The sequence below is a fragment of the Pelophylax lessonae genome (assembly GCF_965119305.1).
Source record: "Pelophylax lessonae genome assembly, chromosome: 11".
Lineage (NCBI taxonomy): Eukaryota > Metazoa > Chordata > Amphibia > Anura > Ranidae > Pelophylax > Pelophylax lessonae.
Window position 1 is genome coordinate 52,092,410 of NC_138778.1, and position 14,572 is coordinate 52,106,981.

The window sequence follows — 14,572 nt, forward strand, 5'->3', positions numbered from 1 at the left end:
CACTCCCTGGTTATTTCTCGCCTCAACTACTACAACTCCCTCCTCATTGGCTTACCTTTACATAGGCTATCCCCCCTTCATTTCATCATGAATGCTGCTGCCAGACTCATCCACCTTACCAGCTGCTCACCATCTTCTACCTCTCTCTGCCAATCCTTCTATCGACTGCCACTCACCCAACAAATTAAATTCAAAATACTAACAACAACTTAGAAAGCCATCCACAACTCAGCCCCCAGCTACATCACTAACCTGGTCTCAAAATACCAACCAAATCGTTCTCCTCATTACTCCCAAGACCTCCTTCTCTCTAGCTTCCTCGACACCTCCTCCCAAACCCACCTCCAGGACTTCTATCAAGCCTCTCCCATCCTTTGAAATTCCCTACCCCAACCTGCCTGACTATCTCCAACTCTATCCACCTTTAGGTGATCACTGAAAACATTTCTCTTCAGAGAAGCCTATCCTGCCTCCACCTAACAACTGTATTTTCATTTTCCTCCTTAGCTCATCCCCCACAGTTAGTACCTTTTGTATCACTTGACCCTCCCTTCTAGATCGTAAGCTCTAATGAGCAGGGCCCTCTGATTTCACCTGTATTGATTGTTTGCCCTAATGTTGTAAAGCGTTGGCGCTATATAAATCCTGTAAAATAATAAAAAAAACCTCAGCACTGAGAACAGTACTTAAATTATTATTACTATACAGGATTTATATAGCGCCAACGGTTTGCGCAACGCTTTACAATGTGAGGGAAGACAATACAGTTACAATACAACTCAAAACAGGAGGAACTAGAGGGCCCTGCTCGTTAGAGCTTACAATCTAGAAGGGAGGGTCAAGTGAAACAAAAGGCAATAACCGTGGGGGATGGGCTGATGGAGAAAATGGAGGTACATTTGTTAAGTGTGGGTAGGATAGGCTTCTCTGAAAAGGAGGGTTTTCAGAGATTGCCTAAAAGCTAATAGACTAGGAGATAATCGGACAGATAAGGGTAAGGAGTTCCATAGGATTGGAGAGGCTCTGGAAAAGTCCTGGAGGCGAGCATGGGAGGAGGTGACAAGGGAGCTAGAGAGCAGGAGGTTTTGAGAGGAACGAAGAGAGCGATTAGGTTGGTATTTTGAGACTAGGCTAGTGATGTAGCTGGGGGGGCTAAGCTGTGGATGGCTTTGTAAGATGTTGTTAGTATTTTGAATTTAATTAGTTGGGTGAGCGGAAGCCAGTGGAGGGCTTGACAGAGAGGAGCAGCGGACACTGAGCGATTGGTAAGATGGATGAGTCTGGCGGCAGCATTCATGATGGATTGAAGGGGGGATAGCCTGTGTAGAGGTAAGCCAATGAGAAGGGAATTGCAGTAGTCAAGGCGTGAGATGACCAGGGAGTGAACTAAGAGCTTTGTTGTGTCTTTGGTTAGAAAGGGGCGTATTTTGGAGATGTTGCGGAGGCTGAGGCGACAAGATTTGGACAGCGATTGGATGTGGGAAATGAGAAGTTTCCCTGGTGGTGGTGAGGGCTGTCCTTTTTTAAATTTGGTGTCCTCTGTTCGCATCCCCTCACCCCATGCACCCAAAGCAGTAATCTTCTGATGCTGCGGGGGTAATACTAGTGCTGGACCTGTCATATGCACTCGAAAAGAGTGCCAACTATGCCCATCCTTTCAGCACCCCACCTCCATTCATATAAGCCTCACTATAGCTTGCATCAATGAAAACTGCTCTGTGATTGAAGGAGTCAGGCCTCTTACTAATCCATCCGTCCTTCATTCATAGAGTGCTTTCTACTTTCGGAAGCTATGTTGTTACAGCTTCTATAAATGGAAGAGGGGCAGAAAGGGCGAACATAGTCGGCTCTCTTGATGAGCGCATATGACAGATTCAGCAGTTGTATTATCCCTCGCAGTACCCGAAGATTGAGGCTGTGGGAGCACCTCCCATTGAAGGTAAGTACTGCCATGTTTTCTGATTTTTATTTTTATAATTGTACCTAAATTGGACCATCATTATATAAACAGAGGTCAGGAGTGCTTTTTTTCACATAACTGTATACACAGAGTTCTGCCACTTTGCACATGGCTTTATCAGCCATCAGGAAATCTGTAGTGACAGAAACTGCAGGAATACCTGTAGAGCAACAGGAAGTAAAAATATCAAAGGCTATATTTGGAAAATAGCTTGAAGGTATGATGTGTGGGTGGCTATAGGCAGCCTCTTTCAAGCATGTCGCCCTTGGCTACTCCCCGTATTGGTTTCGCAATAATCTTGCCAAAATAAATCACCCCTTGATAGATCTTCACTACAAATAATAAGATATAATATATAATACCTTTAATGATAAGATAATAAAGAAGACAAAAGTAATTCAAAAGGAATTGTTACCCCTTACTCACCTGATTGTAAAAGGGGCAGTTTGTTGATTTTTGGGTTATTGTGTGTCTTTTTTCGTCCCCAATTTTCACATGTACCATTGGATTAATATTGACCCCTATGAGTTTCTGAGCTTGTATGACTGTAATTGCAACCTGCAAAGTGATGTTACATTGTTAGTACCAATGCATGCAATTCATAAAATTGTTGTAAGCTACTTACTTGAAAGCCAATCACCAGTAAGTTTTGAATGACAAGAATAGTGTAATGAAGGGCCTATTAATAGCATAGAGCAAATAACAATATGCATTTTTTACTGGACACTGCAGTGGAGAGAGCTCTGTGATTGGAGGAGAGGCTTGTCATGTGACCAAGCCCTACTCCTCCCAACTATTTTATCCATGGTATAAAGGTTGCCTTAAAACAAACAGAGCATAATGCAATTTTTTATAGCATGCTGCTGTGTTTTATAAGGCCTCTTTTGCATGGGCATTCTACAGCGTACACCCATGCGAGGGCCATGTTTGCCTATACAGGGATGCACAGGTGTTTCTGATGCATCCATTTTACTAATAGACCCTGTCGTGTTCTAGACATGCGCAGAACAGAAAAATATGTTTTGTTTCGTATATATTCCTTACGTTACTAATTTTGTTTTGTTTCGGAAATTCGTTTAGTGTCGTTTCAGAGTTTGTTACATTTCGTTTCAATAAATTTAGTTTACTTTATTAATTTTCTAATGAATTCCAAATTTTTAAAACTATACGAATTTGGATCGGTCAAAAAATGATCTACTAATTGGAATTCTGTGTGAAGAATAGCTGGGTGTTAAGCAGCAGGCCAGGAAGCCGGTAGCTACATCCTCAACAACCAATGGGTCATCGGCTGTCAGCTGGCTTCCCCGCTGACAGCTGATAGGTAAAGAAAACAATGTCAGCAAAAGAAAATTCTGAAAAAAACGGCATGGGGTCCCCCCCAAAATCCATACCAGACCCTTATCCAAACATGCAGCCCGGCAGGTCAGGATGGGGGGGACGAGTAAGCACCCCTCCCTCCTGTTGAACAATACTAGGCCACATGCCCTCAACATGGGGGAATAGGTGCTTTCAGGTGGGGGGGGGGGCTCTGCCCTCTTACCCCAAAACATCTTGTCTCCATGTTGATGGGGACAAGGATCTCATCCCCGCAACTGTGACCGGTGGTTGTGGGGGTCTGCGGGCAGAGGACTTATCAGAATCTGGAAGCCCCTTTAACAAGAGGGCCCCAAGGTCCCAGCCCCCCTCTATGTGAATGTGCATTGGGTACATAGTACCCCTACCCATTCACCAAAAATGTGTAAATTGTTAATGAAAACAGCAGGGCCCCTTTCACATTTGTGCGACCTGAAAGTTGCGTGACTTTCACACGACTTCGATGCGACTTGAAGAAATGCCTGTGCAATCTTGAGGTCTATGGACCTCAAGTTGCATCAAAGTCGGACCAAAGTAGTGCAGGGACTAATTTGAAGTTACTGTGACTTGAAGGCGCACAGATATGAACGGTATTCTTTGGAAATCATAGGGTATGACTTGTCATGCCATTTTGTAATCCAAAGTTTCAGGACAAGTCGCACAAGTGTGAAAGTAGCCTAAACGAGTTTTTGACAATTTCTTTATTAAAAAATAAAAAACAATGTCCCCCGATGCAGATCCATCTCATGCCACCCGACACACCGCCGAACCTGAAAAAAAGGAAAAAAGCACCTCTGGCCTCGTCCAACGCTTACCGCGGACTGCCTGCTCCTCTGTCTGACATTTCTTATATACTGTAGCTAAGGGGCAGAGTCACCGATGATGTAAGCGGGTGACCCCACCCCCTTGCAATGTCACCAACTCAGGCATGCTGGGTCAATTACATCACAAGGGGGCGGGGTCACCAGGTGGCCTGCCCCCTACCCTATATAAGAAATGTCAGATGGAGGAGCAGGCAGTCTGTGGGAAGCGTTCAACAAGGCCTGAGATTTATTTATTTTTTGGGTTTGGCGGTGTGGCGGGCGGCGTGAGATGAATCTACATCAGGGGACATTTTATTTTAAATAAAGGAATTGTCAAAATCTTGTTTACTGTCTTTATTCACTTTTTACACTTTTCTGGTGAAAGGGGACCCCCACAGCTTTTTTTCCTGAATATTCTATTGTTGGCATTGTTTAGTTTACATTTCAGCTGTCAATGGGAAAGCTAGCTGACAGCTGATGACTCATCAGTTGTTAAGGAGACGGTGACCGGCTTTCCAACCCGCTGCTTAACCACCAGCTATTCTTAACACAGATTTGGAATCAGTTGATCATTTTTTGACCGATTCGAATTCAAATAGTTCTCAAATTTTGGAATTCATTAGAAAACAAATAAACAAACCAAATTTTATCGAATTACAACTAAATTCATTACTATTCCTTACTATTTCACTCAGAGATTCGAATACATCCGAATCCCTGAATAACCAAAAATTTGCCTGAATATGTATTCGGACCGAAACAAATTGCACATGTCCATGCAGCTGCTGTATCTCAATTGACATGAATGGGATTTCCTGCACAGGGATGCATGGAACACCTGTGCATCCCTGTGCGAGCAAACACGGCACTCACATGGGTGTATGGTGTAGAGTGCTTGTGCAAACAAGGCCTTAATGTGCCAGAATTTTTTATTTAAGCGTGGCATGGCCATACTGCTTCATTTTAAAGACAGGATTTGTGCTCAATCAGTTTGGAGGACAAAATTTAGGTGGCTGCCGTACTGATAAAGAAATACCTTCTTTCTAATACTGGTGTCACAAGTACTTCTACAAATGCGCAGAAGAAGCAGAGCCCGGTTGGGAGACTTCTGGCAATGGGCCGCACATAGAGGATCTTGGAGGAAGTAAGTACATGTACGTGTGAGACTCGAAAGGTTGCTTGTGGTAGCAAGAACATATAAAGTATATCTGCATTTTTTTTCATCCCAGGATTAAGTTCCAAAGTTATGGATATGGTGTGCAAATGGGGGTGCAGAGAAGCACATCTGACAATTTGGAACTGAGCACCGGGCTAGAGAGTTAAGTGGATCAGCCATGGATGAGATATGGGGAGGTAAGGAGCAAAAGGTATTCAATGGCTAGGCATAAGGAACTCATTTTATCAGATAGCGGATCCTGTCAGTGCATAGTAAGCTTGTGCTGCTACAGCAGCCTGTTTAATTCTGAGGTTTTGTGACTTTTGGTATGTTTCCTTGTTCCCCCCACTAAAAACATTCTCTGTAATCTGACAGCCTGCAACACTCTATATTGGATTTCACTCTGAGCCTTCCTAATGAGTTGACATTGCCTAGGATCTTGTTGAGCTTGTTGCCATAATGTCCACCTCAGGTATGTCTTTTGCAAAGAGCTACATTTGAAACATAGGTCTTCTAACTGTAATGCCCCATACACACGTGCAGATTATCTGCAGACTTTTGTCTGCAGACTTACCTTTTCTATGTAGTGCAAGGGCCTGCCGGATTGCATACAAATTGAAAGTGTTTAGGTTTGACCTCATATTATATGGTTTTGGTAAGTCTGCAGACAAAAGTCTGCAGATAATCTGCACGTGTGTATGGGGCATAAACAGCAGGTCTTAGTCCCAGTTCACACTACCGCGACTTGTCCGGCGACTTGGCCGCCTGACAAGTCGCGGTCCATTCTGTGCTACGGGAACCGTTCTAATAGGAGCGACTCAAGTTGCTCCGACTTAGAAAAAGGTTCCTGTACTACTTTTGACAGAAGTCAAAGCGACTTGCATTGACTTCCATTATGTGAAGTCCGTGCAAGTCGAGCCGAAGTCGCGGTGCACGGCGACTTCACTAGTCGCCCCCGAAGTCGGATCGCCATAGTGTGAACCAACACTTATACAAACTATCCGTGCTCCCCGAAGAAACTTTAAATACGTTTTGAAGAAATATATTGTCCTATATGTTTTCTTAAATTTTTAAAAAAGTTAAATTATTAAAAAAAAGTTTCTTTAACAGGTAAAACAATGTATTGTTATATTTAATTTTGCATGGCAGGGTACTAAGTGAATTTGATGTCCAATGTTCTGTTTTTTTTTTTACTAAAGAAAAACATTGAACCATAGATAATACTGTTTGGTGTAGTGGAATACCAGCCCCTTGCACAGTATGGTAAAAAAATAAATATATATATATATATATATATATATATATATATATATATATATATATATATATATATCTCTTTATATATATATATATATATATATATATATATATATATATATATATATATATATATATATCTTTTTTATATATATATTTTATATATATACACTGCTCAAAACTATTAAAGAAACACTTTTTAATCAGAGTATAGCTTCAAGTGAATTAAATGCCTGGGATATTGATCTGGTCAGTTCAATAGCAGAGGGGGTTGTTAATCAGTTTCAGCTGCTTTGGTGTTAATGAAATCAACAACAGGTGCACTAGATGGGTAAAAATGAGTCAACCTCCAAAACAGGAATGATTTTACAGGTGGGGGCCAATGACAATTTTTTTTCCCTACTCATCTTTTCTGACTGTTTTTCACTCGTTTTGCATTTGAGTCAGTGTCACTACTGGTAGCATGAGGCGATACCTGGACCCTATAGAGGTTGCACAGGCAGTCCAACTCCTCCAGGATGGCACATCAATACGTGCCATTGCCAGATGGTTTGCCTCCCAGCACAGTCTCAAGAGCATAGAGGAGATTCCAGGAGACAGGCAGTTACTCTAGGAAAGCTGAACAGTGCCGTAGAAGAGCCTTAATCCATTAGCAGGACCGGCATCTGCTCCTTTGTGCAAGGAGGAACAGGATGAGCACTGTCAGAGCCCTACAAAATGACCTCCAGCAGGCCACTGATATGAATATCTCTGACCAAACAAGCAGACACAGACTTTAAGAGGGTGGACTGAGGGCCCAACATCCTCTAGTGGGCCCTGTGCTCACTGCTCGGCACCGTGGAGCTCGATTGGCATTTGCCAATGAATACCAGAATTGTCAGGTCTGCCACGGGCACCTTGTGCTTTCCACAGATGACAGCAGGTTCACCCTGAGCACATGAGACAGACGTAAAAGGGTCTGGAGAAGCCGTGGAGAACATTATGCTGCCTTTAACATCATTCAGCAAGACCGGTTTGGTGGTGGGTCAGTGATGGTCTGGAGAGGCATATCCATTGAGGGACGCACAGACCTCTACCGGCTAGACAATGGCACCCTGACTGCCATTAGATATCGGGATGAAATCCTTGGACCCATTGTCAGACCCTACGCTGGTGCAGTGGGTCCTGGGTTCCTCCTGGTGCATGACAATGAATGGCCTCAGAGTATGCAGCCAGTTCCTGGAGGGTGAAGGAATTGATACCATTGAATGGCCCCCACGCTCGCCTGACCTAAATCCAATAGAACACCTCTGGGTCATTATGTTTCGGTCCATCCGACACTGCCAGGTTGCACCTCAGTCTGTTAAGGAGCTCAGTGATGCCCTGGTTCAGATCTGGGAGAAAATACAACAGGACACTATCCGTGGTCTCATTAGGAGCATGCCCCGACATTAACAGGCATGCATACAAGCATATGGGGGCCATACAAACTAATGAGTACCATTTTGAGTTGCTGCAATGAAATTTCAGCTTAATGGACTAGCCTGCTGCATCATTTTTTCACTTTGATTTTCAGGGTGTCCTTGATAACTTTAATTTCTATCAAACGATGTGACATCCTTTCGACACGTGACATCCTAACACATTACCCAGTCCATATCAGTATAGATATCCAGCAAGAGATTTTTCCCCATTGAGATCTGATGTGTACTATACCTGAAAATTTCTTGGTTTTGGGTTGGCTGCAAAATCTCTCACAGGAACACTGCAACGACTAGAAAAAGAAATAAATATAAACTTGTATGGTGGCCATTTAAGCAGTTATGATAATATCTCAGTTACAGTTATCATTTTTATTATAGGTACTGCATATACTTTTAAAGATAAAGGCAAGTAAAGGGCCGCATCTGCCCCTGGGCTGCAGTTTGGAGACATCTGCTTTAGGTTAAACATTTGGCAGTAATATATGTATTTAATTACCAAATAATTCACGCTACTGTTACCTCAGAACAGAACTAAAACTGATTCCAGAAATCTCCATTTCTGATTCATCGTAGGAATCATCATCATCTTCATCATCATCGGATCTTTTCACCAGCTTCTTTCCGATATTAACGGCATCAATATCTTTCTTGCGAGCGGCTTCAGCTTCTGCACTGAAGACAAAAGAATGAAATACGTAATCTTCTTCACTGTGTGTCAGAATTATTTGCCACTAATTACAAGGACAGCCATGGTGCTTGGTTAATGGTAATCGAGTTGCCCATAGAGATATAAATTATGGTGTATGTTGTTAACCATTTCTTTTGCCACTCAGATGTGGAGTGAATGATGAATGTGATTAACTGGTACTAGTTATTTTGACATGTAGCACTGCCCTCTTGAGGACTGCTGGATTGTTCACCTTGGGATCACCCTGGGTTGCCAATAGCAACTGCAGCATGCAAAATTTAACTCTTTACTCTTTTACTCTCCGGTTCAGTCAATGAACAGTCTAGGGGATGTAGTTGCTTTTGTGGTTTTATTTAAGTTAGGGATGGGAGAATGGAAGTGTGGGATACTCCAACTTGAACTATTCATAATAGGTGGTGGACTCCTGTCTGAAGATGCAGCCAGGCTGCTGATTCACCTTGCCAGATGATTTTGGGTTTAAGTCTCTATGTAGATGAATTATCTTCGGGATATACTTCTAGTACCCCCTTTCACTCCACCTGCTGACACCCGTCCTCTGACTATCCCACACCGGGGTGGCCCCCCTCAAGTCAGGCCCCTAGACACGACCCCCTGTACTCACAATACTGTTTTTCAAGGGTCTCCAGTGCCTCTACCCCTCCAGTCAGCTCTCATGGACCTCTGGGCTCAGCTCCTTTCTTCCTGGTCCCCAGGCCGACTGCCTTTGACCGCGTGCCACTGCTACAGAGGAGGAGACAGCCGCCACCCTCCCTCTGGGACTCTGCTCACCAGCCAAAGACCCCGCAGCACATGTGCTCTTGGCTTTTTTACCACACCCCAGAATGCACCGAGACAATCAGTCTGTGCCAATCACTGGGGCTGTATCAAAGCCTGTGTACCCATTGGTCAGATGTCCTCCACTGTCCAACATGCCTCCCTATTGGACAAGTGTGAAACACTCCCTAGACCAGATGAATCACACACTGAGCACCATGAGCAGACCTAACTCACAGATCCTGCTCTCTGGTAGAAAGAAAGCAATATAGATTTGCCTGCTGCTCCTCTGATAGGCAGACAGAGTAAAAAACTATACTGTCTCAATAGCACCTACCTAGGAGGGTGCTACAGATATGTCGTTTTTGCTGATGGTAAACTGTGCTTAGGTATGTTTTTCATCATTTGCTTATTTCAAATAGCAGAACACAGAACTGTGCTCATTGTGCTCATTTGTTAAAGAAAGCTGAATGATAAGGGCCATTTGTGATGATGGCATTGGATTTTATTTAGTAGTTAATGTAGGGGAGTTATATATATATATATAAGAATTTTAAAAAATTATTGATTTTATTGTGTATATTTTGTACTCTTTTCATATATTTAATGGAGACATTTTAATCTTATGCCATTGTAATGCTTTTGACGGTACTGTACCAGGAAAATCCTTCTTGCCCCTTTCCCACTTTTTTACTTTATAGTTTAAAATATAGGGGAGTTCTTGTAACTTTTGTCATCTTGTTAGGCTCATAAAGTACTTCTTTGTTGTTCATCTCTTACAATTCTCCTTTTTAAGCATATACTGTAAAAGTGAAAAAGTATAATAAACAAGGTTCATTGCCTATTACCTTCAGTTTTAACTATATAGGCATCACATGTTTTTTACTTCTTGCCATAGTGCTCTGTCAATAGTGAGCTAAAGTTTACTATATTATCATTGTTCCACTGAGTCTACAGATCTACAATTCTCCCAAAGCGATCAGCAAAAATTCTTGATGGATGGATCAGATACTTCCAATGCTTATATTAGTATGGGTTGTCAGTGCTAAATGCCAAGTATCAAATTCGTCAGAAGTGTGCAAAATGAATCAGAATGATATAAACTCACTGAAGAGGGTAAGATTTGTCCTCTAAGTTAAAAACTGTACAGTCGCCATACTTACAGATCCTCTTCTTGAAAGTTCACATTCCGAATAATGTAGTCTGAGCTGTAAAACAAAGATAAAAATATACGTTCTTGATCTTTGAATAAAAACATAGGGATTTTTGTTCAAACCACTTTAACAGGAAAATTATAATTTTTCAGGGTAAACTTTATTTTGTAAGTTATTTTTTCTGCTTATGAAAACATATTACAAACAGGTACAGTATTTACTATTGGGTGTACCCATGATACTGCTGTTACAAAGAATTATAAATGTGTCCTGAAGAGAGACAACAGCAGAGGCTGTTTGCTCTCAGACTCTCTCTCTAAAGACGGCCATAGATGATGCTAATTGCTTTCCTGCAACCCTCCCGCAGGGGGTGTGGGGCGCCCTCCCTGTCAGGAGAACACAGTGATTATTGCTAGCGGCTAGAGATGGTGTCAGTTATCGCATCCTAGAAAACTGACATGCAGGTTGTACCCAAGTCAATAGTTGGATCGACTTGGGTACAATCATCCTGCCCATACTTGGCCGGCCAGGATTTGACCCATCTATGACAATCTTAACCACTTGCAGACTGTTGCAAGTACATATACTGCGGCGGTCAGCCCCTCACAGGCAAAGTGACATATGGGTACGTCACTAGCCTGTGAGGCTCTGGGGAGCGGGGGCGCTCCCGCTCCCGCGCGGTCACGGACTCCCCCGCGTGTGTGACCGGCGGACCCGATGTCCGTCGGTCACTCGTGATCGTCGGGTGGAGAGGGAGAAAGGCAGGCGGCTGATGTAAACAAGCCGCCTGTCATTCTCCCCTGTGTAGAAACAGTGATCATACGTTTCTACTATGTAGGACCGATGATCACTGTTCCTACAGCTCAAGCCACAGCCAATCACAGTTAGAATCACGCCCCTAGGGACACACATAGCCCCTCCCTCTCAAAAAAAGTTAACCTTCACTACCAGTGTAATTTTACAGTAACAGTGCATATGTATAGCACTGATTACTGTAGAAATGTCACTGGTAACCCCAAAAGTGTCAAAAATGTCAGTCAAGGGTCCGATCTGTCCGCCCCAATGTCGCAGTCCCGCAAAAAAAATCGCAGATCGCCGCCATTACGCGTTAAAAAAAACAACAAAAATGACAAAAATCTTTCCCTTTGTTAGTAAACGCAATAACTTTTGCGCAAACCAATCAAAATACGCTTTTTGCAATTCTATTTACCAAACATATGTAGCATAAAACAAATTGGCCGAAAATGTTAAAAAATTTTGATTTTTACATTTTTTTGGGGAATTTCATATAAAAAATGTGAAAAATATTGTTATTTTTGCAAAATTGTCTCTCTTTTTTTGTTTATAGCGCATGATCAAAAAATCGCACAGGTGATCAAATACCACCAAAAGAAAGCTCTGTTTGTGGGAAAATAAAGACGTCAACTTTGTTTAGGTACAGCGTCGCACGACCGCGCAATTGTGCGTTAAAGTCACGCAGTGCCGAATCGCAAAATACCCCCTGGTCAGGAAGGGGGTAAAATCTTCCGGGGCTTAAATGGTTAACACAGCAGGGGGAGGCAGATACAGTATATCTTGTAGAAGACATCTTTTACATTTTGTACAATAAATATGAAATGTATATATAAAAGTTTGAAACATTAAGCATGCCAATTCGTGTTTTAGAAAATATTAAAAAACCTTTTGCGACGAATATTGCACAACGATTAAAAACCAAAAATGTGCTAACATTACATAATACGTTTCTTTGAACTTACTGGTCTTCTACTCTAAAAAAGTCCTCTCCCATCCAGGATCCTGCTGCTCCATCTGGTGGCTGATAACGAATATCCAACTCAACATTAATCTGTAGAGGGAGGGAGAAAAGACAGCATAAAAGGCTATTAATGTAAGAATTATGTGTTTCTATGCTTTAATAAGTTGCCAATTTAGGATTTAACTCTAGGCAGATTGGAAATAAAAAACTCAATTCAGCCAGTAGATGTTCTTGGTATTCGGGGATGAATGATGTCCAACATCAGTCAACCCAGAAGGCTGAAAACATACATTGAGTAGAAGTCCATAATGTATAAAACCGGCTACTCAGTTTACTCTTGGTAAAAGTTCCTTTATTGGTTAACAAAAAAAAAATTAAACGGCATCAAAAAAACAACGCGTTTCGGCTTACACAGCCTTCCTCATAGGGGTGTTATGGGGAAGGCTGTGCAAGTCGAAACACGCTGCATTTTTAATGCTGTGACATTTTATATGTAGCCAATACAAGAATTGTTGCCATAAGTACACCGAATAGCTGGCTTCATACATTATGGACTTATGCTTCGGGCGTTAAACACCCCAGCCAGAGCACTGGTCTCCAGCTAAACAACAAGTACAGGGTGTTGTGGACCTCATTTCACCATGGTATCCTACATTCACAGTTTAATGATGAAGATGGCGGCACTGATGTCATCCCATCCGTCCTACCTTCTGAACCATTGAGGACTGTCCACCACTGGGAGAAGAGGACTATGTGCATGACCTGACTAGTCTGCCAACTTCAAAATTAGGAAAAAATACAGCAGGGGGGGAAACTGGAAAGGTGGAACCGTAGATGGACTTTTAAGAATGAAAGAATTTTATATGCCCCCTTTTCCTCATGGGAGAAGTGGCAGGGCAAAGAACTGGAAAGTTAGTCAGAATTTAGGCGTGATAGGCTATTAGGAATTCTCCTCAGGTAAAAAGAGCGGGAACCTTCCCGGAGATAGCTTAAGGAGGTGGGATTTACATATCCTGGCAGGTGATTGGTCAGCTGGAGATTGTTTAGGGAAAGTTCTACAAGGGTTTAGGAGCCTCTATATAAGGAGGGTACGGTTTCTGAGGGGCTCATTCACCTCAGAGAATCCAAGCTGTGTGTTCCCCATCCCCCCCTCCCCTTATGTCGCGGCTGTTGTTATGTGGTAAGTCACCTTTGTAACTATGCAAAGGGGGACTAGTGGTATATTTAAGTTGATGGGAGTTGTTTTTTAAAAATGAAGAAAATGTGTCTATTTATTGATGCAGCCTGAGCTGTAAAGGCTAGGTTGTCTGAGGAGGTTTTAAATAAATTATTTGAGTTTATTATTTATTTATGTTTAAACCAATAATAAACGGCCACGGCCAATTTTAATCCAAGCTATATTGGGTCAGTGTTTTTTATTATAGCATAGGTTTATGTAGAGTTTTAGAGCCCATTCAGACTAGCGCGACTTGTCAGACGACTTGTCAACCTGACAAGTCGCGGTAGGTTGCGGTCTATTGAGTAGTACAGGACCCGTTCTAATAGGAGCGACACAAGTCGCTCCGACTTAGAAAAATGGTCCTGTACTACTTTGGGGCGACCTGGGAGCGACTTGCATAGACTTCCATTATGTGAAGTCTCTGCAAGTCGCGCCGAAGTCGGGTTCACGCGACTTCACAGGTCGCCCCCCCAAAGTCAGATCGCCTCAGTGTGAACCGGCTCTAAAGGTTAAGATCCTGCATACTATCCCATATTTATTCTAATGTGAAGTCTTCAAAAAATAATCTTCAGATGACACGTCAAAGTGCTTCCCATCACAAATGCTATGATATGAGCAGTCATAAACATTCTTAACAGGCAGTGTAGCAAATGATATCAGAAGTGGCTGAATTCTGCAAGCAAAGAACAACTAAACCTTGACTAACCCAAGAACTCTTCATTAGAAAGGCCCTTTACAGTACACATTGAAAGAAAAATACCTAAGAGACAATGGGCCTGTGTAAATAAACTATTGAATCTGCAGAAGGCAAACATACAACACACGGAGAGCAAACTCCAGCATACTCCTACAGAAATATACCATGTGCAGACCATGTGCCTGAAACTTAAAGTAGCAGCTCAGTATCTGCTACATAACACTCTTCAAAGCGTATCTAACCCCCAAAAAATGTTACATATTGCAGCTTACCAATCCTTAGATGTGACAGT

The 14,572-nt window shown here is 42.4% G+C and overlaps 1 protein-coding gene across 1 annotated transcript in view; it reads right to left on the reverse strand.

Annotated features, from left to right (window-relative positions):
• LOC309567011 (fer-1-like protein 4) overlaps window positions 1-14,572 on the reverse strand; it is a 243,812-nt gene that overhangs the window by 147,639 nt on the left and 81,601 nt on the right. Inside the window, exons 5-9 of the mRNA XM_082272328.1 lie at window positions 12,366-12,454; window positions 10,618-10,662; window positions 8,512-8,664; window positions 8,225-8,282; window positions 2,387-2,518 (exon numbers count right to left, since the gene is read on the reverse strand). Of these exons, the coding sequence (XP_082128454.1) occupies window positions 2,387-2,518; window positions 8,225-8,282; window positions 8,512-8,664; window positions 10,618-10,662; window positions 12,366-12,454 (477 nt within the window). The remainder of the gene's footprint in view (window positions 1-2,386; window positions 2,519-8,224; window positions 8,283-8,511; window positions 8,665-10,617; window positions 10,663-12,365; window positions 12,455-14,572) is intronic.